This window comes from Zingiber officinale, chromosome 2B (assembly GCF_018446385.1).
Source record: "Zingiber officinale cultivar Zhangliang chromosome 2B, Zo_v1.1, whole genome shotgun sequence".
Classification (NCBI taxonomy): Eukaryota; Viridiplantae; Streptophyta; class Magnoliopsida; order Zingiberales; family Zingiberaceae; genus Zingiber; species Zingiber officinale.
In genome coordinates, this window is record NC_055989.1 from 88,160,799 (window position 1) to 88,185,525 (window position 24,727).

At 36.4% G+C, this 24,727-nt stretch overlaps 2 protein-coding genes across 4 annotated transcripts; one reads left to right on the plus strand and one right to left on the minus strand.

The window, feature by feature from the left end:
- The first annotated feature begins 3,874 nt into the window (after nucleotides 1-3,874).
- LOC122046235 (UBP1-associated proteins 1C-like) lies at nucleotides 3,875-6,872 on the plus strand. Its single transcript, XM_042606842.1, has 6 exons — nucleotides 3,875-4,036; nucleotides 4,146-4,220; nucleotides 4,427-4,554; nucleotides 5,684-6,137; nucleotides 6,373-6,486; nucleotides 6,572-6,872. Exons 1-6 carry the CDS (start codon nucleotides 3,950-3,952, stop codon nucleotides 6,641-6,643), a joined length of 930 nt encoding a protein of 309 aa, XP_042462776.1. The 5' UTR covers nucleotides 3,875-3,949; the 3' UTR covers nucleotides 6,644-6,872.
- Nucleotides 6,873-11,874: 5,002 nt separating this feature from the next.
- Nucleotides 11,875-18,500, minus strand: LOC122046236 (putative hydrolase C777.06c). 3 transcript variants are annotated; one of them, XM_042606843.1, is made up of 12 exons: nucleotides 17,548-18,498; nucleotides 16,250-16,377; nucleotides 16,025-16,137; nucleotides 15,513-15,554; nucleotides 14,391-14,446; nucleotides 14,003-14,079; nucleotides 13,240-13,359; nucleotides 12,812-12,888; nucleotides 12,657-12,720; nucleotides 12,523-12,573; nucleotides 12,392-12,440; nucleotides 11,875-12,319 (listed from the first exon to the last, which is right to left on the minus strand). In XM_042606843.1, the coding sequence occupies exons 1-12, from the start codon at nucleotides 17,696-17,698 to the stop codon at nucleotides 12,201-12,203; spliced, it is 1,047 nt and encodes a 348-aa protein (XP_042462777.1). In that variant the 5' UTR covers nucleotides 17,699-18,498; the 3' UTR covers nucleotides 11,875-12,200. The 3 variants fall into 3 exon arrangements, 2 of the variants coding, with proteins under 2 accessions (XP_042462777.1, XP_042462778.1); XM_042606844.1 differs by having other exon boundaries at nucleotides 12,219-12,319; nucleotides 12,523-12,584; nucleotides 12,657-12,728; nucleotides 17,548-18,500; XR_006130205.1 differs by having other exon boundaries at nucleotides 12,272-12,319; nucleotides 12,657-12,728; nucleotides 17,548-18,499.
- Between the last annotated feature and the right edge of the window lie 6,227 nt (nucleotides 18,501-24,727).

Below are 24,727 nucleotides of genomic sequence, written 5' to 3' on the forward strand. Positions count from 1 at the left end.
TTTTTTTCTTAAACCATGAGGATGGTTAAAAAAGGAAAATTTTAAAACTTTTAAAACTCTCTATTAAAACATGTGGCCTAATTCAAATAAGGAAAATTTTAAAAATTAAAATCTCTCTTTTAAAAACTTATAGTTTTCTACAAAGAGAAGATTTTAAAAATTCAAAACAATCCTCCTATTTGAATTAATCTTGACCGGCCCCTACATGCTTGGTCACCAAGCAATAGGGACGACCCCTATAAAGAGGATGTAGCCGGCCCTTGCTTCGTCACCAAGCATTGGACCGACTCACTTCTTGGACACCAAGGAGAGCCTTACATTTGGATGGACTTGAGGCTATAATGAGGCTACGACAGGGACCTAGAGGAGAAATTGGTTTTGACCTTCCGATGAGCTTGAGTATCCCGTGTTTGCTCTGAACACACAACTCAAGTTCATCGATAATAACTCATTCCACTAGAGAGTTATTACCGCACTACCGCACCAATCCCAAATTACATTATGGACTCCTTCTTATCATGAGTGTGTTAGTCTCCCTGTGTTTAAGATAACGAATGCCCACTAATTAAGTAAGTTACTGACAACTCACTTAATTAATATCTAGCTCCAAGAGTAGTACCACTCAACTTTATTGTCATGTCAGACCAAGTCCACCTGCAGGGTTTAACATGACAATCCTTATGAGCTCCTCTTGGGGGGCATTCTCAACCTAGATAACTAGGACACAGATTCCTTCTATAATCAACAACACACACTATAAGTAATATCATTTCCCAACTTATCGGACATATTGATTTATCGAGCTAAATCTCACCCTTTGATAAGTCAAAGAAATAAATATTAAATATATGTGCTTGTTATTATATTAGGATTAAGAGCACACACTTCCATAATAACTAAAGTCTAGTTCTTTTATTAAGTCAGTACAAAAAGAACTCACCTAAATGGTCATACTCAATACACTTAGAGTGTATCAGTGTAATTTATTAATCAAGATAAACTAATACTTAATTACACTACGACTATTCTGATGGTTTGTTCCTTTCCATTTTAGTCGTGAGCAACTATTTATAATTTATAAAGAACTGACAACATGATCTTCTGAGTGTGACACCACACTCCATGTTGTCTACTATATAAATTATTTGAACAATTACATTTAACAAATAAATATAGATATTGACCAATGTGATTCTTTTATTTCAAAAATAAATGTTTACAAAAGCTAGACTTTTAGTATACACTCTAACACTTCTTAGATCTTTAAGAACTTTTCCCAAAGTTCTTTTGTGCTTTTGTATTCTCCGACTTTGTCAATATCTTCATTTGATATTATGCTTAGAAGATGAAATTCAGCCAGAGCGTTTACCATCGATTCGTTACGTTGCTTCTCGTTCTAGAGATATTTCTTGATTTCTTCTCCATTCGTTGTCTTTGGTGGTTCATAACCAAATTTCATAATTAATGAAATACCAAAATCTGTGTTTAGATATACCTTCATGCGTTGCTTCTATAAAACAAACTCCCTCTTGAATGCTGGTGGGTAGATGCTTGGTCCGACCATTATCTTTGCTTCGATTGGCGGTTAGTCCTCCTGAAGCGCCTCGGCTCTGATACCACTTGTTGGACCGCGGCGGACGGCTAGAAGGGGGGTTGAATAGCTTGAAAATAAAAACGTAAACCCTTCTCGAACTCTTAAACTAACACTTGCATAAATTAGCTAAAAGAAAATAAATTAGAAAAGACAAGGCACATCGGAATTGACTTGGTTACAACCGGGGAGGTTATTAATCCAAGGAAGATGATCGCACTAAAAACTCCTTCGGGCGGAGAAGCCTCGTACAACGATGAAGCACACAAAAAGAAGCTAAACTACAGACGAAGTACATAAGTGTTGAAAGAATTGCTTGAGTTCTGATTGTTGAAAAAGCTTCTGGACCAAGGCTATATTTATAACTTTGGTCGGGGCACCCTGAGGGTTCCGGGCGCCCTAGGGGGGATAAATTTTATCTCCCAACGTTCAGATCGAGTCAAAACTCGATCCTATGAAAAAGTCAACTCCGGGAGCCCGGAAGGGTTCCGGGCACCTCGGAGGGGTCCGTCTGCCCAGGAGGGAAAAGTCAACCCTGTTGACTTTTTTCGCCCAGGTCTTCTGCTCTGGCTCCGTTCGCCTCAGATCGAGTCTTCCGCTCGTTTGGGTGATCTCTGTCATCCGGAATAGGGCTCACTCGAACCCAACTTCCGGTCTTCTCGAGCAGGCTTCCACTCCGACTTCTCGTCCCTTGGAATCGTCGTGCGCTTTCTTCTCGTCCGCCAACGTACTCATCTGCAGTTTCGTCCCTTGGTCGCACCCCGTGCCGACCTTCTCGCTAGCTGCGTCTCTTGCTCCTCGAGCAGTCTTCCGCTCCTCGAGCAGTCTTCCGCTCCGGCTTCTCATCCCTCGGAACCACCGCACGCTTCCTTCTCGTCCGCCGGCGTACTCTTCCGCAGCGCCTCGTCCCTCGGACGCACCGCGTGTCGTCCTTCTCGCTAGCTGCGTCTTCTGCTCGACTATCTATGCTCCTAAGTTCCTGTACACTTAGACACAAGGTTAAAAATACACAGAACCTAACTTAACTTGTTGATCACACCAAAACAACCTTGGGGTTCCAACATGTAGTTACCGTAGATGAGTGTTTTCATAGTGGAGGGTGCGTGTGTGTGGATCCTTGGATTAGTCACCTCTTCTTGAGGTGGATAACAAGTAAGTCCCTAGTGTTAGTGTGGTAGTGTTGTTTCTTGTATTTTTCGTTGCACATCATCACCAAGAAACAAGCGACGAGCACGACAAGCTATTCACCCTCTCTCTCTAGCTACAAATCGATCCCAACAAGAGCAACAACTATAAGTCAGGGAATATTCCAATGTCTTGCAGCACACTACTAATGGAACCCTCCTCCTACTAAGGGGAGGTCGCCAAGCATCCTCACTCATCCGATAGGTCCTGACACCTGGTATTTTCTAGCAACGATCAGGTTCAAAGACATGCAAAATCGTATAAAAAGGGAGGTCCTCTTCATTAGCAAGGTACACACACTTTCACACGCATCTTCAACAATATTTTTCCTTCCTTCGTTCATACACTACTTTTCGGAAGAAAAGGACCTAACTTGAGCGTCGAAAGACCTGTGCTAGGGACCTTTTCCCTGATTTCTGATCTCTAACGCTCTAGGTGTTTGTCTGAGTATGTACAGAGCCTAAGTACCACCGGTTTCGTTATTACATACCTTTGGTTCCACGTGAGGGTTCACTTTTTCGATGTACATATATAAGATATGTCAAAGTCGTCTCTCCATCAACATCGATACTATTTTTATCGACCTTCGTCTAAATCAGATTCTTAAAAATATTAAAAAGTAATTGCAATTAAACTTTCTCTGACACCTTACTTTTAATTAATTTGTTATACTATTTGAATTAATTGAATAAAAAGTAGAATTTAGAAAGAACAATTAATTTAAAAATATTTTTAAAATTTTTAATATGAGATGTCTTTTTATTAATAACGATAAAAAGCGCGCTTTGATTTTGTCCATTTATTATTTATTATTTATTATTTATTAAACTGCAGGAAGACATTGTCAAATTTTTGAAAAATATTAAGAGATTTTGTTTTTTGAAATTAATTCTTTATATTTATAATATCTTTATTTTAGTGTTTTGTTTTTTGTTTATATATAATTTTTGAATCGACTAATTCTTGAAATGACCGATTTAACCCTATAAGGCGGATGCCGTATGAGACTATGAGGTTGTGTGTTTAAGAGTTCAAAATGGAGGGGTTTTGAGTAAATTAACTTGTACGAGTGCTTTTCTGGAAACTTCCATCGCCGGTTCCATTAAACCCTAACAGAGGACGAAGAAGGCGCCGCTTAGAGCAGAGAAGGAAGAGATCGAGAGTGCGGCAAAGATGGTTTGGTTTCAGTGCGAGGACTGCGGGGAAAATCTGAAGAAGCCTAAGCTGCCCAATCACTTCCGAGTCTGCTCCGCCTACAAGGTTGTTGATCGCCCATATAGATGTTATCCGCTCATTCTCTCTGTTGACGAATGCATTGTCAGTTTTCTCGATCTAACTTTGTTTTTTCCTGCCAAATATTTTCTGTCAGCTGTCGTGCATTGATTGCGGAAAGACGTTCGACCAAAACAGCGTGCAGAGCCATACGCAGTGCATATCGGAAGCAGTATGCCCATGACATCGTTTATTCTCGATTTATAGTAGAACATGCTCATAAATTACATTTTAGATTGGTTTCAAACATGGGTATTAAAGCTCAAATTCGTAATTTTACACTTTCATGCTCATATCCTAATCTTTCATGCAACAGGTATCAAAAGATTCATTTGGAATTTTAAGAATTTTGTGATTTTTTCATACTGAAACTTTCAGGAGAAATACGGTCCTAAAGACCAGGGAAAAGCTTCACAAAATACACCAGCTAAGCCTGAGAAGCCCAAGCGAAATGCAGAGGTCGATGTTAATGTCGGTTTGTCAATCCGTCCTCCTTGGTTCTGTAGGTATGTTATTATCATCATAAACACTGCTTTATTTGGCCAAAGTTAGTTTGCTCGTTCATCTCTTCCCTGGAACACCTTGGGAAAAACTTGACTATTAAGGCATTAGCCATTGATGATCTGCTCATCATTTCCTCTAGTAACAGATTCTTGACTACACCTTTTGTACGTGCTTCTTTGGTGTTTATTATACATATTACAGAATCTAGCTGCAGAAATTAGAAATAGATAATATTTTCTTCATTGATTATAAGATAATGTGACATGTATAGTGAAGTAATTAGCTATTTAATTGGTGCATTATACGATTTATCAGCTGAACATTAAGATGCCTGGTTTTCCCCTTGTTTTGAGGTTTTTACAAGTTTTTAAAAAGCTTATGAAGAAAGGCCTTAGCTAGTCAACTGGGCTTTGAGAAAATGGAATGATTTCTTACATCACAAGTTTTGCCCTATGGCTTCTGCTTAGCCAAGTTTGATTATGCTGACCAAGTTTGTATAAGGCCTGATTGCCTGAACCAGATGGTCTAAATTTCCACATTCCATGTTACTAGTATTTCACACATCAAGATTTTTGATATATTCATCATAGTCAACTTTCGATTTTCCATGTTAAATTTAAGTTGTTATTGACTCTCAGTTTATACATCGCTTGACATTCTTGTCAAAACTGAAAAAACAAACCAAAATTCAGAATTATCCCTAGTTGGTATATGACACACCTATTTGTTGATAGGTGTTAGACATATAAAATAAGCTTGGATTTAAAGGTCGCCTGATTATTCCCATTTCACTTTGTTTGGCAGCTAAGAACATGAGCAATTCTTTCTCATTAGAATATCTCCCATGTCCAACTATAATAGAACTTCATCCTTTATTGGTCCTGAATTTAAGTTGATGGAGATCCAATTAAATGACGAGAGTAGATTACATGGGAACATTGAAGTTTCTAATTGTTTTTTGTTGTTTGAGCCTTGAGGATGAAGATGGCACCTTTCAACTTTGGTTCTGTATATGAAACTATTGTTGGCCCATTCCATTTATTTGCCATATATGCACAACCAATTTGAAACATTTGTCTCCATATTTATGATTTTTGAGACGTGAAATTAGATTATTTTCTCTCCCTACAGCCTTTGCAATACAACTACTACCAGCAAGCAGACTTTACTGCTCCATGCTGATGGCAAGAAGCACAGGGCAAAAGCAAAAGCTTACCATGCTTCTCGTAATCAATCTTCTCAAACTGTAGTATCAGCTTCAAACAAGGAGGTGTCTGGCGACAAACCATTTGCCAGTTCTGATGGATCAAATAATATGAAAAATGAAGATAAACCGGAGGATGAATCAGTCAGTTGCAAACTGGTTGCAGAAGTGAAAAACGGAAGTTTGGAGCAAAGAAAGATAAAAGATGATGCAAGTGAATTTACTAATGGTGAAGTAATACAAGCAGGAGAAACAGAAAAAGCAGATAAACAACCAAAGAAAAGGAAGCATCCTGGAGATCAAGAAAAGCAATCTAAGAGTAAACAAGATTCCACTCATAAAATCAAGTGGAAGAAATTTGTAATTTCTACCCTTAAGCCGGTATGCACATTCTTCTTTTTGTAGGAATTATATGGTCATATTCATTATCTATCTTGTCTTTATTATGTGGAGTATTGACTCAGTAGTTCTGTCATCTTCTATCTTTTTAAGAAATTAGTGTCTTGGTGCTGTATGCACTTATTAGATTGCTACACTTATCTTGCCACTAAACAGTTGGATAACAGAAAAAGTCCTTAATTCTTGGAAAGCTGAAATGTTGTTTTGGTCGTTGTAGATTCCAGATCAAACGATGAAGATTAAAAAATTGCAAAGGATTGTGATTAAGATGGCCCAAGAATCTGGTGCCTCTGAAGAAGAGGAACAACTTCAGGCGAAGTTAATGGACAAGGTAAAACCTTCAAAAGATTCTATTATCCTGGCCCTTTCATACCATATGTTGATGCATTAACACATTTGTATTCCTTTTTTCCCAGATAAATTCAAGCTCTCGCTTTGTGGTTGACAACAAGAAAATCAAGTTGGTTATTAAGGCTGAGGAGTCCTGATTTTCCAGTGTGGAAGTGAAAAACTTCCAGTGAGAGTAGCAATTAGTCGAAACCCAATTCATGCATGTTCTGTTTCAAGAAGGGCTAAAGCATCTCCTTGTTGATCGATCTAGCATGGCTTTTTTTAGTCATCTGTTGCTGGTTATCAATTTGTTATAAACATCATTATTCACCATGGATAATTGTGTCACTAAAATCAAATCCAATTTGTTATTATTTCTCTATGAAATTTTTGGTGGCTAACGTATTCCATTCGATCCATTATTTTATATCATTGTTGCCATTAACACCTTTAATTTTATTTGATGTTGACCTTCTAAACATTGATTCTGGATGAGCGCCGTTATACACGTGTCAACACTACAATATGAACTTTAGCAGATGGACTCATCTCATGCAGCACATACTGAGCAAAGGTAATTGAAGAGACATGTCAGTTAACACACTGAGTTCAAAGACTTTTCTCAACCGCTGCAATCCTCGGGAAGAATATCATCGGCATGATGAGAAGGTAAAAATGCTTCTCGTAAACTTATTTTCAATTCCTCGGACTAATCGGTGTACTCTGGATTTGGAGCTCCTGGAGATTGCCCATGAAAAATGGGGCTTAGTACCTGACAACGATGACTCTCTTGCCGACCGCATTTAGAGAGGATGAAATCTATGCGTGTGATGTTTCCACTGGATTGCCATTCAGTAGTGATCTTAATCCCTAGTTAGTAGCTGATTTTGGTTAATTTTTTATTCCTTTGGGCCATAATTCTGAACGCTGGGTGGACTTTCTTACAGCTATGTGGCTCGTGGGATGGGGACTGGCGTTCGTGATGTTCTTTTGGTCGTCTCTCTCGTTGCTTCAATTTTATTATTTTTGATCTTTGACATAAATAAACTCCGTCCATGTCGATCGGTCATGGTCGGTTCTAAGTTCAGATAAAGGAGAAGGGTTGCATTAGGTTGTCAATCAGCGTCAAAACTATGACAAATATTCAATGAATGAGTCCATTAAATTATTGTACTAATGTTAGGTTGTTCTCCGAAAGGAACATGTTGCATGGTTTGACTGTAACGTTGATCGCTACATCTCCAGAACTCGAGTGTAGTGTTAAATATGCAAGAGTTCACATTATAGGGTCCGATTGTAACGTTTCAGTAAGGACCGTTACATCTCCATGAGAACTTGGGTGTAGGGTTAATAGGCAAGAGTTCTTACACCATAGGTTGAATAAGAACAAATATGATAGAAAAACTAATAATCTAAAATTTGAAACATAGAATATAGAAACTCTTACTGATAAATTAATGGAGGTAGTAGATATGATGATTAAGAGAAGAATTAGTATTTTGTGGGTACAAGAAACAAAATGGACAAGCGAGAAGACAAAGATGATAGAGAACTCGGGTTTTAAGTTATGGTACATTGGAAAGAGTAAAGCAAGAAATGGAGTCGGTATTATTGTAGATAGTTTGTTAAAGGATGAAGTTGTAGGAGTAGTTAAAAAAGGGGATAGAATTATAGCCCTTAAGATAATAATGTCGAAAGAAACTATGAACATAATTAACGTATATGCACCACAGGTAGGATTAGATGAAGTTATCAAATCAAGATTTTGGAGGACTTAGATGAAATATTATAAAATATTCCACCAAATGAAATGATTTTAATAGGAGGTGATCTAAATGGGCATGTTAGAGTGAAAAATGAGGAATATGAGAAAGTACATGAGAGTTATGGGTTTGGAACGAAGAATGATGAAGGGAAAACTATATTAGATTTTGTGATAGCATATGACCTTATATTAGTTAATACATTTTTTAAGAAAAGAGAAGAACATTTAGTTGCATTCAAAAGTGGAAATAATAAATCACAAATTGACTTTCTTATGGTTAGAAAGAAGGATAAAAAGATTGTGAAAATTGTAAAGTCATCCCTGGAGAAAGCTTAACTACCCAACATAGGTTAGTAGTGTTGGATATACGCCTCAAATATAGTATCAATAGAAAGAAAATATATACGATTTCTAAAATTAAGTGGTGGAAGTTAAAGGATGAGAAACAAAATATATTTAAGGAGAAGGTAGAAGTACAAGCATTAGGTGAAATATACGATGACTCTAATATAACATGGGATAAGATGGTATCAAAATTAAAAATAGTAGCTAAGAGTGTACTCGGTGAGTCAAAGGGGCATGCATCACTAAGTAAAGAATCTTGGTGGTGGAATGAGAAAGTACAAGAGAAAGTGAAGGAAAAAACGAATAGTTTATAAGGAATTATATATTTGTAAGAACGAGAAAAACTTTTAAAAAATATACAATAGCCAAGAAAGAAGCTAAGAAAGTAGTGAGTGAAGCAAAAAATGAAACTTTTGAACGATTATATTAAAAATTGGATACAAAAGAAGGGGAAAGAGACATTTATAGAATAGCTAAAGTGAGAGAAAGGAAAACAAGAGATCTTAGCCAAATAAAATGTATTAAAGATGAATGTAATAGGGTATTAGTAAACGATGGAGAAATAAAAAAATGGTGGAAGAGATATTTTCATCAACTTTTTAATGAAGGTTTAGATGACCAACTTAACTTAGATAATTTAAGTAGGTCAAATGAGCATAGAAATTTTAATTTTTATCGTAGAATTCAAACTTCAGAAGTAAAACAAATTTTAAATGAGATGCATAATGAAAAAATCGTTGAACCAGATGATATTCTAATAGAGGTATAGAAGTGCTTAGAGAAACAAAGTATTGAATACCTTATAAAATTATTTAGCATGATATTGAAAACGAAAAAAATGACTGATCAACTAGTTCCCTTATATAAGAATAAGGGAGACGTACAAAATTGTGCAAACTATAGAGGTATTAAACTAATGAGTCATAACCTGAAATTTTGAAAAAAAAATTAATAGAAAAAAGATTAAGGAAGGATATCACAGTGATAGAAAATCAATATGGGTTCATGCCTGGAAGATCGGCAATATAAGCTATGCATCTTCTTAGACAATTGAAAAATATTGGGAGCAAAAAACGAGATCTACACATGATATTCATTGACTTAGAAAAAGCTTATGATAGAGTTTCAAGAAAAATTATATGGAGAATTTTAGAAAACAGAGGTATTAGCGTAACATATATTGAACTAATTAAGGATATGTATGAGGATGTAACGATCAGAGTAAAGACTTCAGGCGGAGTAATTGAAGCATTTCCAATAAAGATAGGGTTACATCAAGGATCAACTCTAAGTTCCTATCTTTTTACACTAATTATGGACGAACTCACTACGCACATTCAAGGCACAGTACCGTGGTGCATATTGTTTGTAGATGATATTATTTTGGTAAATGAAACACGTGAAGGAGTAAATGTTAAACTATAATCTTGGAAGAAAACATTAGATGAGAAAGATTTTAAGCTTAGTAGAATAAAGACAGAATATATGGAATTTAAGTTTAGTAATAGTAGAAGTAATGAAATAATTGTTAAGATAGGAGAGGACGAGTTATCCGGAACCAAGAGATTTAAATATTTAGGATCATTTTTGCAAAACGATAGAGGGATTGAGAGAGATGTCTTACATAGAATACAAGCAGGATGAGTGAAATGGAGGGAAGCGTCCAGTGTTTTATATGATCGTAAAGTACCTCTTAAACTTAAAGGTAAGTTCTATAAAATTATAGTTAGACCTACTATGTTATATGGAGCTGAATGTTCGGCTATGACTCGAGCACATGAGCAAAAGATGAGAGTTGCAGAGATGAGGATTTTAAGGTAGATGTGTGGACACACGAGGATGGACAAAATAAGAAATGAGAGCATTAGAGAGAGTCGGAGTTGCATCTATTGAGGAAAAATTCCGAGAGACACGTTTAAGATGGTACAGACATGTACTTAGATGACCAATAAATGCTCCAATTAGGCGATGTGAAACTATGATAAACATACATATCAAATGAGGAAGAGGAAGACCAAAAAAGACTTGGTTAGCAATAATAAAATAAGATAAAATTTATTTAAATATAGATGATGATATAATAGGAGATAGAGTTAAATGGCGTAAAAGAATTTATACCGCCGACCCATCTAGTGAGAAAATATTTGATTATTATTATTATTTTGACACTGAAATATCGTTATACTTTTTCAATAATGTCGCTATACAATTTGAATGTACAACCTTGGACAAAAAGTTAGATTTATCTTGAGCTCTGTGGATTTCTTGGCTTTTTGAAGAGTGGCGACATTTTATGCTTCTTATATTGGATCATGCTTGGAAAGTACAAGATTCAGGTTTTGTTAGAAATTAAAAATTGTTGTGGTAATTATATACTTAACATTGAATTATCGACATGCATACTTGTAGCTAGAATTTGACAATACGCTTTCATGTTGCTAGTTGCAAGATGAGTTTCAAGATGTACATCAAATTTACAGTTGCTTATGTAACACCAAAATAGTATATTGCTTTCATGCTTTTGGTTAAATTAACAGTACTATTTTCTGGACGATGTGGATTACAATCCTAGCTTGTGAAATCCTATTTGTAATATAGCTTTCTGGGCCATGAAACTGTTATCAAATGTAAACAACATTTGAGGTGCTTCTGATTGGCTTTGCATAAATGTTAGAGTTTTCCTTCTCTTTTAAATAGCAGTCAAAAGGGGATCCTTCTTCATGATCTCACATTGAAGGGAGTTTCATGCTACATATTGTTCTTTTTTCTTCAATACAAATTACTCTAATTCAACCTATTTTGTTTGGTTTAGTATTCTTAGAATGTTCAAATACTCTTGGGGTACCATGTAATGGTTAGACCTCCAAATGTGGATCTCATGAATATTCGAGACTTAACTGCGACAAATTGTAAGAGATTTTTCCTCCAATAAATAATGAATCTAAAAAAAAGGTCATGTGAATAAACTACTGATATTTGTTACCAATTAAAAAAAATTAAAAGTGTCAAGGAATATGTTTCTCAAGAATTGTGAAATAAATGGCTAAAAAATATAAAGGCCATGGAGCCATTAGAATTCCAAGGGAAATGATATATTTTCTATTTTAATTTACAATCACCAAAAATGTATAATCACGATTAGGCCTTGGAGGATTTTTTTTTTTTTTTTTTGTTTTCTTTAATAAAAAAAGATGCTCACCAGCATCATCACCTAAACAAACTTAACAAAACAAATCAACTCTTTGATAAACCAAAAACACATCAATTCTCGAGCAATTATTGAGCACCCAATGTCGGGTCACATATGGAAGATCTCTGTGAGTATACAAAGCAAATCAACTCCATGATGCAAATTTCTAATCAGAAATACACATTGATTTAATGTGCGTGAAACCGGTGCAAAAACTCTGTACCTGTTCTAATTATTTAGTGCTGACCTCTGAAGAATACAATTGGTAAGACATTGGAGCATTTAAATTGGAAGAACTCGTCGTCACTTCATTATTGACTAGCCGCGGTCGCTACCATTACTGAAGAGCCTAAAGGGACTCAGATTCGTATGGTAGGATTAGGTGCCAAGATGCAGCGATGAGTAGTGGCATCGGCTATAGGTTTACTGGGATGCGGAGTCCGTCGTAGCTTAATTGGACATTCAGACCTTCAGAATCCTGCAACTTGGCGAGCTGTTCATTTATCTTTTCGTGGTCCATCAAGTGCATCATGCCTTGTGAATAGATCAAGGTATTAGAAACTTGGCTTAGTTTAATCTTTGCTGGTGTTTAAAAATGTGGAGTACCCGTAAAAAGAGTCCGCCTCGGTTGAATCTTGCGTACTTCATCTAGAGCCTGTTCAAACGGTATTGCAGAGTGAAGCTCATAATCCGATAACAGTGATGATAACATTAGAAGAGACGTGAGTGATAATTACCCTTGGTAATCCGAAGTGTGTTGAAGAAGAACGATCTGGCCTCAGTGCATCCTAAATTATCGCTTTTGGAGTATTCAGCAAAACAGATAAGAAATGTATAAAGAAAAATTGCAAATGCAAGAAAGGTAGTTCACCAGGATAAGAAGATCGCAGTCTTTGAGGAGCATGTAAGTCTCTTCTGGTATGTCACTAACATCACTGTATTACTGATGTTAGTATGCAGAGCACATGAGAAAGAAATTAGCAAATCCTATACCGAACCAAAATATAGGAAGCTAGAATTGTTTACCTTATGTAGCAAATATTTCCGAAACGAAAACCTAAAGAACGGTAACCTTTTCCATGCCAGACAGGTAGAGGAGTAACCTGAAGGGAATTAGGAAGACATGAGTAAATGATATCGAAGCACACTTTAAAAGTCAAAATATACATTTTGGATTATACTAATTCATTGTAGATGGTTTTGTACAAAGTGTAACTTCATAGTTCTCTATAAAAGTATTGTATTTTTCCACAAAAGAAAATAATTGAAAGTGTATAAATCTTCTTTTGGTTTAAAGGGTAGTCAGCAAAATGAGATGACCATTGCCGGTCCAATAGCAATGGCAACGAACAATTATCCATCTCAAGACAATCAACCAAAGATTTAATGACCTTAAAATTGAAACTCACACAGAAAAAAGGTTGTTCGACCCTGGAGTATTGAAGTTTACAAACCTTAAGATCGTGAATCACAAATGGTTCCTCCTTAATCACATTGAAATGCAATTTTGATACAGCGGCACCAGGAATCAGCCCACTGGTATCCACTATGTAATAATGAGTCTTCTTCATCACCTAAAACAAGTTGAAGGAAAATCATTAAGGAAGTTTATAAACACTTTATCGAGCTAAGCATCAAGGTTTACAATAGAAACCGAAAGGGCTGGGCATGCAGAGGTGTACAGGGCCACCTATATGAGCACCTGAAAGGGAACAAAATCGTACTAGTAAAAGTAATGGTGAAAACAACCAACTCAAAACTATATCTAAACAAGTTTTAAATTAGGAACAGATATAATATAGGCCTACTCAGTTACAATAATTCTTATCAGGGCTTGGCTGGGTCCAAACATTTTTTGTTCCAAAGAACGATTTCCAGATTTGCAGAAGAACAGATGTGATACATCAGCATGATAACACTACCAATATCTTCAAATGGATGAAAAACTAGCTTACAGCCATACCAATGATACTTGCTTTTCATTAACATTACCTTCGAGATACGCAAATTTAAGTTGTTTTTTTTAGAAAAAGATGGGATACTGCTAGTGAGGTAGAACTTTCTAATGACTATTAAATGACCAAATCCAAAATTATTGCAATGTTGTCAAACAAGTGAAGGATTATTATATCGACATACCAAAATATCTATAATCACAATGTAGAGACTAGTCCTGAACTATCAATAGGATCAATGGATCATTATAGAGACCCATACCTCAAAATCACGTTGTGCCACATAAATAGGGACGGATGGTTGGACATTATTTGTCCAATCTCGGAGATCATCAAGACCTACATCAACAATCACCCAAATTTCAGATAAATGAACTGATAAGAGTAACAAGAATAACCATTTTTTTTCTTGTTGCAATGGAGAAATGCTTAGCTCCTGTATGTAATCTACCTAAAACAAGAAAACAAGTATATACAACCACTAGGTTAGCCCTTCTGCAGTTAAAGGTAAAATTATACATATAGGCACTGCTAGTAGTTTAAAATCCAAGTTTTGAAGAAAAAAAAATCTTGTCATGCAAGACTAGCAATGATTTGGTAATAAAATTTGAATGGCTATCACTATAAGGAGTTTGGAATGAAGCATAAACCTCCAATTGCATCGGCATGTGAATGGGTTATGATGACTGCATCAATCTTTCTCAGCCTGAGAAGATAAAGCAAACAAATAATTAAAACCAGAAGCGTGTAAGGGGGTGGATAGCACTAGCTTATACCACGAACACTGAAGAATTCTAAAGATAGAATACAGAAAACAAGAATAACACAGTGCAGCATCAGTAATATGTATTTGCAGCTCAATTGTTGGTTAGCATTTCCGAAAAAGGCGATATCATTATAACCTATGTACGTGAAATGCTAACATTAAAAGATTTATTAACATCATTTTTTCTAGTGATTAGGAGAATAAATATACAATCCTTAAATGAGATGGCCGTAAAAAAAAGTGTCCATTGATCTGAGTGGCATGTCTATCATGTGAACTAACAAATTAATGTTAGGAAAATGGGAAAGTCTGGAAGTAGTAATCAATCTTGCCGTGTCAAAATGTCACTACTTCTAATGTCATCTGGAATATACTATTCCATGCTTCTTGACTCCTCACGTAACAGTGGAAGTGAATCTATAATGGCAGCACAAAGAAACACAACACAAACTTGATTATACAATGTTTATCTCTTTTAGTCGCCAGAACTAACTATAAACAGTACAGATCCAAAATTTAGGCGCCAGATTATACGCAAACTGTATCCATTGTGAATGAAAATTGACTTAATATCATAGGGAGCTGTTATCAATTTCCCAATCTTCAATTGTTTAAGGATGCACTTTCAACAACAAAAAAATCCTGGTAACCAGATATTCTTGTAATATTGGAGTACATGAGATAGAAAAGATAAGGGATATTGATGCTTTCCTATCATCCTATGCCATGAACCAGAAACAATTAAGGGATATTGATGCTTTCCTATACCATGAACCAGAAAAAATTAGGGGAAATTGATGTTTTCCTATGACATGAACCAGACTACAAACAATCTCTCCTGCTGGAACTGATGAAAACCACTTATTGTTATGCATGCCAAGCTATCAATAAGGCATCCTACAATGGGTTAATAAAACATTTTTAAAGATATTTTCATGTTCAAATAATCAAATTGATTCCTACTTAAAAATTATGCCAAAATTTTGAACAGATCACTAACTGTTACCCATAGGTAGGAAACCATTGAAGAGCGCTATGATAGAAAAACCTGCATAATAAAATTACAATGTAAGATTCAATTTATACAGATGTTCTTCTTAAATAAATGAAAAGGTTGTAAAATATATATTTTTCTTAAATAAATGTATATGTAAAACTGTCCATATTTAGGAGCAATGCTACAACCAAAAGGCATGCATCTTTCCCTGTTGGTGTTGTATACTTTATATGCTTAAAGAGCAAAATTCCGTATGTGAATGCACAAACAACATAGGCATTCAAGATGGTCTATAGTAAAATTTAAAAATATCTACTCAGATGCAGAGTCGAGTGTCATAACTCAAGGAGAGAAATAAAGTGAAGCAGCATCAAATGGACTAAAAAAACAAAAGACAAGGAAGAAGATACACACGACAGTTTCCATCACAATTCAGTTCAAAGCAAAGTGAAATATGTTTGGAAAAAGTAAATATGTGCATTTTTGTGTTTGAAATGAAACTAGTTGTATTTGATTCATACTTGCCAGCATCTACAAGAATGTTATATCTTCCCAAAGAATTGACATAGCATATAAGGATGCTTGTATTAAGTCTATTGTTCTTGTCTCCAGGCACAGATGCTTTTGAGCAAACCTAAAAAGACAAATGGGTGCAAAATCTCAGACCACAATAAGAGTTGAGGTGAGAGAATATCTCTGGTGATTTGGCAAATTCTTTGCAGAAACGTAATAGAAGGATGTGATACCTCACATATTTTTGATTCAGCTGTGAGGCAGCTCACTCGAGGTATCCCTTCACTAGTTCCTGTGCCTAAAAAAATGATTTCTGATTGACCCTTGTGTGCTTGGACCTTGGTTTCAGCATCAGCAATTTCTAACCAAAAAAGAAGCAATGCTATGTTCAAACTTAAAAACATCAAAATTTGAGGTTAGATACAAAAAAAGGTTTAATTGATTCTAATATCTTTTCTAATACTTTGAAGATTCTATACCATAAAAAGTGTCCGCGTAAACAAGATAGAAGACTTCATATATATACAAGTGGCTCTTTTGTGACAAACGAATGCCATATCATCATCTAACCTTCATGGAAAAGAAAACGCCAACACTACAGCTATCTAAAAAAAATCCATCATTTAACCAACTCTACCAAAAACTTGGATTCTATTCTCAAGGGAAGGGCTAGGCAATATTAGGTTCTCAGCTAAGTTAAACCTGAAATATTCTAACCGACATCATTTCATACCAACTGCACTAACTCCCTCTATATCCTCTTCCTCTGTCTCTTCCCTCCCCTTCTCAATTCACTACTCCCCATCCAAGGCTACAATTGTCCTCATCCTAAGAGACTGACTTTATCATTTTCAGTATACACTCTCAAGCCAACTTGGTGAATGGTGCTGTAGGCAAGTTACTAGTAACCAGCTGATGTATACTGCCTTTAATCTTGAACAATGAACATTATAATGATATTACAGGATCATTGAAAAAGAGAATATATTATCTCCAAACTTAAAATTATCATTTTTAATCATCATTAACTCTAACAGCGTGTAGGGGAACATATTCTAACAATATGTTATATCAGTTCTAGTTATGAAGCTAATTTGAGACATCCGGTTCATGACCAGGATAAGCAATCTGATAGAAATTGAGTGTCAGTTCACGGTGTTCTGAGATGCTTGGATATAAAACCTAGGGCAATCGAACGTTGTTGCCAGGTTTTGGATATGAACACATACATATAGAGCATGATAGATCCAGAATCGTTCATTAGACCCAATAATATAAGCTATTTGCAGAAATTCTCAATCTGGATTTTGCATCCGACTGCATAATACAGAAAAGAAAAGGGAGATCGATTTTACATTAATCATCATGAACTTTTTGAAGACAACATAGACCATAAACGAAAGAAAGAAAGAAATACTCTCGTATACAATTCGACATAAAAAAAAAACTAAATAGAACTTCAAAGAGGTGATGCAATAACCAACATAGAACAGAAAATAGAATGTAAATAAATGAATGAACCCGCCCTTACTGGAATAGATCCGGCGCGGGAGCAAGCGCGGCCGAGACGGAAGATGCAGAAAGTACCGAGGGCTTTCTGCGGCCGCCGAGCCCCATCGGGGTGTGGAAAGGGAGACGAGGTAACAGGCGGCGGAGCGAACAAACGAGAGCGTCGCCGCCATGGGAACGCCGTTGCTGCTCCTCCAGCGACACTCGTGGACGCACGGCACTCGAGTGAACCGACGGAGAATATGCGAATCGAATCGAAATTAAAAAGGTTTTTCTGGGCGTTGGGCTTCAAGTAACGGGAGAGCACCACGACTGATAAGTGCTAATCCAACCACCCCAGCCATGATTGCCTTCTTCGTTTCGTTTAATCAATTGCTATATTTGGTAAAAACTGATTCTTTTACTAAATATAAACATATATTTTTAAAAAATGATAAATCTACAGCGATTTCTCAAACCGTATACTTGGTTTTGCATATTATCCAAAACACATGCTCATTTTTTATGGATCAAATCGTGTATCTCTTCTCGTTCTTTTTCTCATAATACTCCTCTGTTTCTTACGGTGTTCATCCGAGGGGGAAAAAAAAACTCTAAACCACTCTATTCCCCCCCCCCCCCCCCCTAAAAAAAAAAACCTAATCTCCTTTTATGTCTCCATTGAAAGAGTTCGCTTCCCAAGCGGGCTGATGGCATGCTCTCCTGTATGTCGAGCTCCATCTCCGAATCTGTGATGGTCGCGCGAAGTAGGGTTGCCGTCGCGCTGAGGCTGTCACTGTGACCAAAAAATTTTTTCATAGCACTGGAAAGACCATGTGGATAGCCGGAACTATCTTTTTGATCCTCGTAGTTTCCCTTATCATCGAGATGGGTTATAAGCAATAGCTAAACGAGTTGGAGATGCATCAATTGACCCTCCTTAGCACTCCCACCACCCCTCTACACTACTGTCGTGCCATCCAAGAAAAGGAATGAGATGGTTATAGTCTAATCTCATGATTGGATAGGTGGTTATAGTAATTCTTGTTTAATGTGCTCTTATCTAATTGAATTTTGGATTTCATGAGGATTGTCGAGAGTTATCCTATTTTAATATTTTCGGTCATTCCTTTTTATTAGGGTAGGAAATATGTTCAAGAATCAAGACAGATGAACTTCTATAAATGCTCAACCCTGGTTGGTAGGGATGTAAATGAACCAAACGGTTCGCGAGCTATTCGGAGCGCGATTAGGTAAAAAGCTCGTTCAAGTTCGTTCGTTTATCTTATTGAGTCGAGCTCGACAGTTTTATCGAGCCGAGCTCGAGCTTAAGGATATTCGGCTCGTGAGCTCGCGAACATGTTTGTTTATAGGCTCGCGAGCTAATAAAACGAGCCTTAAAACGAACCAAAAAAACGAGCTCTAAAACAAGAAAAAAAAATGAGCTCTAAAATGAGCCTTAAAATGAGCTTTAAAATGAGCCAAAAAACGAGTTCTAAAACGAGCCAAAATGAACTCTAAACGAGCCCGAAAATGAGCTCGAGCAAGTTTAACGAGTTAGACTCGTTAACTTTGATAATCGAGCTAATAACGAGCCGAGCTCGAACTGTTCACGAGCTTGATAATCCTAAAACGAGTCGAGCTCGAGCTTTGTGATAAAAGCTCGATTCGAGCTCGAGCCGAGCTCAAGCCCAAATATAACTTAAATGAGCCGAGCTCGAGCCTAATACTGTTCGATTCGGTTCGGCTCATTTACATCCCTACTGGTTGGTGATCTTTTAATAATTTTCAATATTACTATGCATCTTGTGTTGAAACAGATACTACTTAGTAGTCAGATATGTGTTGTGCTTCTTTTTCATTTTAACTAAGATCATATATGTACTATGACTTATAGTTTTGATAGAATCAATTTAAAATTTACAAAGATTTTTTATGGCAGATAACTTTCATTATTTATGTTATGATTTTCCTAAGATTGATTGAAAATTATAGATGACCTTCTAATTGATTTGCTCTAAGAGTATATTTTAAATTGGCCAAACCTTTTTAATATAATAATTGGTTTGTTAGACCTTTATTGTCACTTTGATCAGATATTTTGATGTCAAAACTTTAGTTTTCTAACTAGTTACTTGAACTGAACTAATTTTACGTAAAAGCTTCATTAACAATATGTCGATTGTTAGGCTCTAGTTTTTTGTTATCCTTATATTTTTTTGTTGTTATTCTAATGTTCTACCTTTTGAAAATAATATGGAGAATACCATGATCGTGGAATAAATTATGTTATGAAACATCATAACCTTGCACGAGATTATTTTTTTCTTATAATTATAATAGCATTAAATTTGCTCTATTCCTTTTTCTTCTGAATCAATAGGAAGTTCTTTAATTATTATTTGCAGAATATTTATCTCTTCTTATAAAAGACTAAGGATAATGAAAGGATATGAAATAAGAGGTTTGGAATCAAGATAACAAGAAGTTAATCAGTCGTACACTTCATTAAACTAGTTGTTTTGTCCAAATTCATAGACATTGAAGAGAAAGGAAAGATTGAAAGTGGATTTTAAATTACCTTATTGTTCCTATTCAGACAAGAAACTAAAATATAAAAAGGAAAATTGCAAGACAAAATGTTAAACGTTGTTCAAGCATGCATTTCATTGAGAATAACATGCATGTTATATATAAGATGTACTATTGTTGTGTGAAAGAAAATGAAACTATCAACTTGAGATATATTGTTATTTGTCTATTGTAAATTGATATTTGGTATGTTATACAATAATCTTGTTCTTTTATTTGAGAAATATTTTATCTTAATCTATGCTGATTTTGAATTCTTATTGTAAATTGATATTTGAGAAACTATTAGATGAGTCCTTTTGTAAAATGGTCTTGGTTTTGACATATTAATGAACTCATTTATGGTGTCGATAGTGAGTATGATTGTCGTGGCTCTAATAATGAGCTTTTGATATCATTTCTCATGCTTTAATCAAATTGAAAAAATTACTACTCTCAATATAGTATATCACATTGTTGTTTGAGGACATAGATATATTCAGGAGCATTAGAAGAGTACATAGATCTTTGTTTGAAATTATTCTAAGTTCTCTAGATCCATCAGCTACCTTTGCATGAAACTAATTGATGGGCCTTCGTTATTCAAAAAATTAAAAATTTAATATCTTCAGAATAATGGAAGTCCAAAGAACTCATTTGTGGTATTAGTCAGTGAGTATAATTGTCGTAACCATTACAATGTGTTTTTGCCATCATTTATAAAACTTAAATCGAGTTGAAAAAATTTGCTAATTTTAATATAGTATATCGCGATGGTGTTTGATGGTATGAGTGTAATAAGGAGATTGAGTAGAACACATACAAGTTTGTTTAGAGTGATTTTGACATCTCTAGATCTATCAGTCACTTTTGGGATGAAACTGGTTGATGGACCTAGGGTATTTTAAAAATCATAAATTTAATTTTGTCCGACATAGAGGAGTCCCATGAACTCATTTGTGGCGTTGAATAGTGAGTATCATCGTTTTATCGTTTACAATGAGGCTTTGACATCATTTCTCAAGGTGGGAACAAGTTAAAAAAAAAAATTAGGTTCAATATAGTATATCACGATGGTATTTGATGACATGAGCATAATAAGGAGCTGATCTTCTGAAGACCAGTGACACAATCTTTTGCAACCAACAATCATCGATCAGTTTAGTCTCAAAAGTGGCTGATAGATTTAAAGATGTCTAAATCACTCCGAATAAACTCTTATCTTCTTGTTGGAAAAACTTATACAAAAAAGATCCACGGGCCTCGAGATATAGAAACTATATTCTTCCCATTTCACTTTACTACATAGCATAATATTTGATGCCTCCATTACAAAAAGAAGAATGAACGATGGATGTCTAAGAAATTAGCTAGCTCAACAAGACAAGCCAATGCCTACTGGCTTGCCTACTTAGACAGGATTGCTTATGCACATAGAGTCACTAACTCCCAAGCCTCGTCACTAGACTCGGTTGGTGAACAAAATCTTGACAATATGATGGAGACATAAGCACTAATGTCACCACAAACACAAGACAAAAGTCATAACGAAGAAAAACACTACTTAGCTGAAAGATTCTCATGCTCAATGGATACTATATTCTCCACTCAAACTACTTTACTAAGTGGACACTTTATTCTCCACTCAACCTACTTTACTAAGTGGACACTTCTGTTGGTGCAATTGACCTCTAGGATTTCGATGTTTGACAATGCACCCAAGTCTGGTCAGTTTGACCAAGGGTTAATCCAAATAGGACTTGATGTTTGAAAGAGAGTAGTTTAGTTAGGACTAGATGACTTGCAAGGAGAAGTCCTAACTGGAGGTTAGGCAAAGTGGAAGTCCTGGTGAGTGAAGTCAGGCCTTAGTAAGTGAAACTAGGTGGTGGAAGTCCTGATGAGTGAAGTCAGACCCTAGTGAGTGAAGCTAAGTGGTGGAAGTCCTGGTGAGTGAAACTGGGTCCTAGCAAATGAAGCTAGGTGGAGGAAGTCCTGGCGAGTGAAGTCGGGTCCTAGCGAGTGAAGTTACGTGGAGGAGGTCCTGGTGAGTGAAGCCAGGCAATGGAAGTCCTAGTGAGTGAAGCTAGGTAACTCTAGGGGGAGATAACCCTAGGTTATACTTGAATTATGTTAACACTGTTTTACTTTACCATTTTATCTATTATGTTAGCTCAGTATTGCAGAGAAGTTCAGCTAGGTCGACGGGCTGACCGGATAGCTAGCACGAAGTCCAGACTAGTCGACGGACTGTCCAGATGTCTGACAAAAGGTAAGTAAAGGTAAGTCACTAGAGGGGAGTGACTGTGAGGATGCATCCCAGTTGAGAGACAGTAGGCGTCGATCCAGTTTAGGTCCATTTTGGATCTCTAAGTTGAGACCTTGACTAGTTCCTGGACTTGGGAGGACGAGAACTAATTACTCTATTTATCATATTTGTGCTAACACTAGTCTTGCAAGGTATTTGGACTAACACATTTGCTGCAGAGCAAGCAAGAAAGCAAGTCTACCTTCGGGTGAACAGTACCCGAAGGCGCCTTCCATGGCTATGGAAGACGCCTCATTACTGTTCATAAAAAGCGCCTTCCATGGCTATGGAAGGCGCCTTCCGCAGGATAGATTTTGACACAGTCGCAGATAAGTGCCGGTTTGCTCGAGATAAGTTTTGCCTTATTGGAGGCGCCTTCCATGCTTATGGGAGGCGCCCTCCAATCCCTTTATAAGGCAGTTTTGAGTAGGCACTTATACAACAACTACATTGGAGTTGCTGTGTGTTCATTCAAGCCTCCGACTGCTCCCAATTACTGCTACGACTCTACTACGAAGCTACTGAGCTTGATGACTGATCCGAGGAGTTTCGATCGTGCCCGGCAGACAGACATCAACACAAGAAGAGCTCTAATTTTGATCTATAACAGTGTTGGTAACTTTTTGTACTTAATTACTATAAAAGGGTAAGTGTAGTGTGTTGCACTTGACTTAATCTTTTTGTACTCGATTCTCTCTTCTGGGGGTACCAGAAGAGGTTTTAGTAGATTACCCATCGATAGGTCAGCGGGACTTGAGCCTTGGAGTAGGAGTCACCGAAGGTTCCGAACCAAGTTAAAAACGCTTGTGTTTTCTTGTGTCTTGGTTTTTTGTTTTCCGCTGCATATTCTGCTTTAAATTTTTAAAAGAAAACAAATTTTTAAAAAACCACGTGATTCACCCTCCCCTCACGTGCGTCACAATCCAATAACTTCATTCTCCACTCAACTTACTTCATTTCGAAGAAACTTCATAGCCAAAGCTAGTAAGTTTTTGTTAGTGTAAGCCTTAAGAGCCAATCAAAAAGTTGATTGACTTAGGTCATATTGTATCATATTTCATTAATAAAAGATAAAAGTTATGATTATTATATTTACTTCAGATCTATGCCAGATAAATATGTATAATAATATTCTAGGATGGTAGATTCTAGTCTACAACATATCAATTGGTTAAATTGATATTAGGAGCCTGTAGATATATATATAATACTCTTAGCTATTCCTGATCAAGTATTAATTTGCAAGAGACTAGTATGTATGTCAATTGATAACTTAACCCTACAAGTCATGGATATGAGATATCACGTTGACATATATGTATATTTTAGAGAATATGTATCGAATTGGCCCATAATGAGATCTTTCATAGATCCATTATATGAGTATCATAAGCATTCTCATAATTACTATTGGTATGAATAGTCCTTAGACCTGAAATCACTATGGTTCCCTATATAAGGAGTTATGTACTTCGGTATCGGTAAACGTCACATGTAACAAGGTGAACTATAAAGTCGATCACTGGATATGTAATAAGTTATGCGGAGAGATATAAGTGATATAGATGAGATCTATCTCTTCCATATAACAGAAGTAATATATATGAGCCTCTTGATTAAGTAGGATGCAAGAAAGCATGGTCATGTTTAAATTAGTCAATATAAGATATTGAGCTTATTTGATTGAGTGTGTCTACTTAGGGATCAAGAAATACAAAGATTGATAAGAGGATTACATGGTTTATGCCTCATTGATCAATCTAGATATTAAGGATAGAAGGGCTGAGTTATGCAAGATAATAGACATAGAAAGGTTAGATCGGCTCTCGACATGCTCGTCACTTGGGTAGCAATAATGCATTGCTAGATGTCATTCATTGCTTATGTATCTAAAATGATTTTGTTGGTACCCTGTGATAGTTTTGATGTGATCAACCAAGTCATGTTAGGTCCTGTTAGTGTTTAACCTTTGTGTCTAAGTGTACAGAAGCTTAGGAACACAAGAAGTCGAGCGGAAGACGCAGCTAGGAAGAAGGGTGTTACGGGAAGGGAGCTGACGGGCTCGGTGCATCCGAGGGACGAGGTGCTGCGGAAGAGTACCTCGGTGGACGAGAAGGACGTGTGCAACGTTCAAGGGACGAGAAGCCGGAGCAGAAGCCTGCTCGAGGAGAAGGCTGAAAGTTAGGTTTAGGTGAGCCCTATTTCGGTTGGTCGAAATCACCCAGGCGATCGGAGCAGCGGAAGAGCTAAAATGGAGCTATGGAGTTGCTGGAGGCGTCTTTAACAAGAGTTGAAGCCGCCTCCGTGACCTTCAGGAAGAAGGTGCCTTCAGTTGGGCTGAAGGCGC